General features: G+C 72.3%; 1 protein-coding gene across 1 annotated transcript in view; it reads left to right on the plus strand.

Annotated features, from left to right (window-relative positions):
* Positions 1 to 2,222, plus strand: part of H696_01365 (hypothetical protein) — a gene marked incomplete at its 5' end in the record, with an annotated part of 9,312 nt that extends 7,090 nt beyond the window's left edge. The window contains 2 exons of the mRNA XM_009495259.1: positions 65 to 196; positions 420 to 2,222. Of these exons, the coding sequence (XP_009493534.1) occupies positions 65 to 196; positions 420 to 2,173 (1,886 nt within the window). The 3' untranslated portion in view covers positions 2,174 to 2,222. The remainder of the gene's footprint in view (positions 1 to 64; positions 197 to 419) is intronic.
* Between the last annotated feature and the right edge of the window lie 29 nt (positions 2,223 to 2,251).

A 2,251-nucleotide genomic window follows, 5' to 3' on the forward strand; every position in this document is an offset into this window, starting at 1 on the left:
CCCCCCCCCATGCCTCGCTCTCCCTCCTTCTGACAATGCGCATGCGCTGCCATCCATCTCGTAGACTTCGAACTCGTCGGCGACTCGAAACTCGACCAGGCCCAGGCCCACATCGCCCGCTGGCAGTCTCTTGCATCGGTTTCCGGACTGGTGGCCCTGCGGGAGGTGTTTGCCACCGACGACTTCGGCGACAGCTGTACGTACCCGCCCCGGGCACCCTCCAGCCCGGCAGGAACCCGCCCCCGGCTCTCCCCCTCCCTTTGCTGGTCTGACCTCCCCTCGACCCACTGCCTCTCTGTGGTCTCCCATCCATCGCTCTGCCGGCCCTCCTCTCCTACTCCCCCCCCCCACTCTCCCCGTACACACACACACACACACACACACACACATGCTCGCTCGGCTCGGCTCGGCCGCTGCAGCCCTCATTGTGGTGTTCGACTTCTGCCCCCTGGCGACCACCCTGCTGGACGCCTACAACCTGGTGCCGATGTCCGCGCGCCGGCACCCGTCGCAGCGCTTCGCCGCCGGGGACATCGACGCGGAATTGGAACACTGCGACGTGTATGCCGTGCCGGAGTCCACGGTGTGGGCCTTTGCCGTGCAGCTGGCCGGGGTCCTGCGGTCGGTGCATGCGGCCGGCCTGGCCCTCGGGCCGGCGGCCCTCAATGTCCGCAAGGTCATGGTCGTCGGGCAAAACCGCCTCCGCGTGGGCTTCGCCGGCATCAGGGACATGCTGCGGCCGCTGCTGGACGATGCCCCAACCCCGGGGGGGGCCGGCCACACCTCGGCCGGGGACTTCCAATCGCTGGCCGTGCTCCTGGCGTCCCTCTGCTCGGGGCTCGAGCTGACCGATCCCAACTGCCCGGTCAATGGCCAGGATGCCGGATCGCAGTTCGACTTCGCCATCCACTTCCTCCGGTCCTTCGAGCACTTCAGCGCCGAGCTGCTGGACTTCATCGGCTGGCTGTATGCTCGCGGCCCGGTGGCCGATCGGGGCGCCGCGTCGCCCAGCCCGGCGCCCCCGCGCCTGGCGGCCGATGTCCTGCTGGCCCGGCTGGCCCCGCACCTGGCCTCGGTGCTGGACTCGGCCCTGGCATACACCGACGCCCTGGAGGACTCCCTGGCCCGGGAGTTGGAAAATGGCCGGCTCATGCGGCTGCTGTGCAAGCTGTGCTTCGTGGCGCCGCCCGCCTCGTGCCCCTGTGTGGCGGTGGCCCTGCCGACCACGCGCAGCATGGTCCCCTTCCGCCCGGGCCCGGCGGCTCCCCCGGCCCCGGCCGACCATCCCCTGCGTGATGCCATGGCCGCCCAGCAGCAGGCCCAGGCGGCCGCCACCGCGGCCGCAGCCGCCGCCGCCGCCGCCGCCACCGCCACCAGCTCCCCGGTGCTGGCCTTGAACTCGGGTCCGGCCTCGGCGGCCTCCTCGGTGCCGGCCTCGCCGGTGCTGGGCACCATCTCCAGCCACCTGCCGGCCGGTGCGTCGGACCACCCGGCTGACGCCCTTGCCGGCATGGTCGTCCACCCGGCCGAAGCAGCGCCGCCCCTCACCGAGGGAGGCGATGTGGCTGGCGCCGCCGCCGCCGGCACCGCCACCGCCGGCACCGCCACCGCTGCGGCTGCAACCCCGGCGCCGGTCCACCCCCCGGCGACTCCCCTGCCACCGGTGGCCCAGCTGGGGTCCAACTTGCTGATTCGCATGTTCCAGGATCTGCTCTTCCGCCAGGCCCCGGTGGGCCTGGAGCTGGCGCGCCCCAGCGAGGCATTCCCCCGGGGGGCTTTCGCTCGGGAGGGCGTCCCCGCTGGCGATGGCGCGTCTGGCTCCAGGGCGGCCCCGGCTGCCGGTCTGACCGGCGCCTCGCTCCTGCCCTCGCTCGGCGGGGACACCCCCTCGCTGAACCTTTCACATATCATCCACCACCTGAACCGCCTGGACGTCGGGCACCCGGAGCGCCTGGTCCTGGCATCGCCGGATGTCGTGGCCACCGGCGGCCCGGTCCGGCCCGCCTCGCTGGCCGGCCCGCCCTCCGACACGCTGCTCTACCCGTCGTATGCCGAGCTGAAGGCCGCCATCCAGGCGGCCTATGTGGACCTGCTGCTTCTGCGATCGGCCGCCGCCACGGCCGACTACGAGCAGATGGCCTCGGGCGGCGGCCCGGGTGGTGTGGCGTCCTGATGCTGCGCTCCCACCCCCGCCCCCAGTGCCCGGTCTGGATCTCGTGCATGTACGTGTGTGTGTGTGTGTGTGTGTGTG

Source organism: Fonticula alba, assembly GCF_000388065.1.
Source record: "Fonticula alba strain ATCC 38817 unplaced genomic scaffold supercont2.2, whole genome shotgun sequence".
In the NCBI taxonomy this organism is placed as follows: Eukaryota; order Rotosphaerida; family Fonticulaceae; genus Fonticula; species Fonticula alba.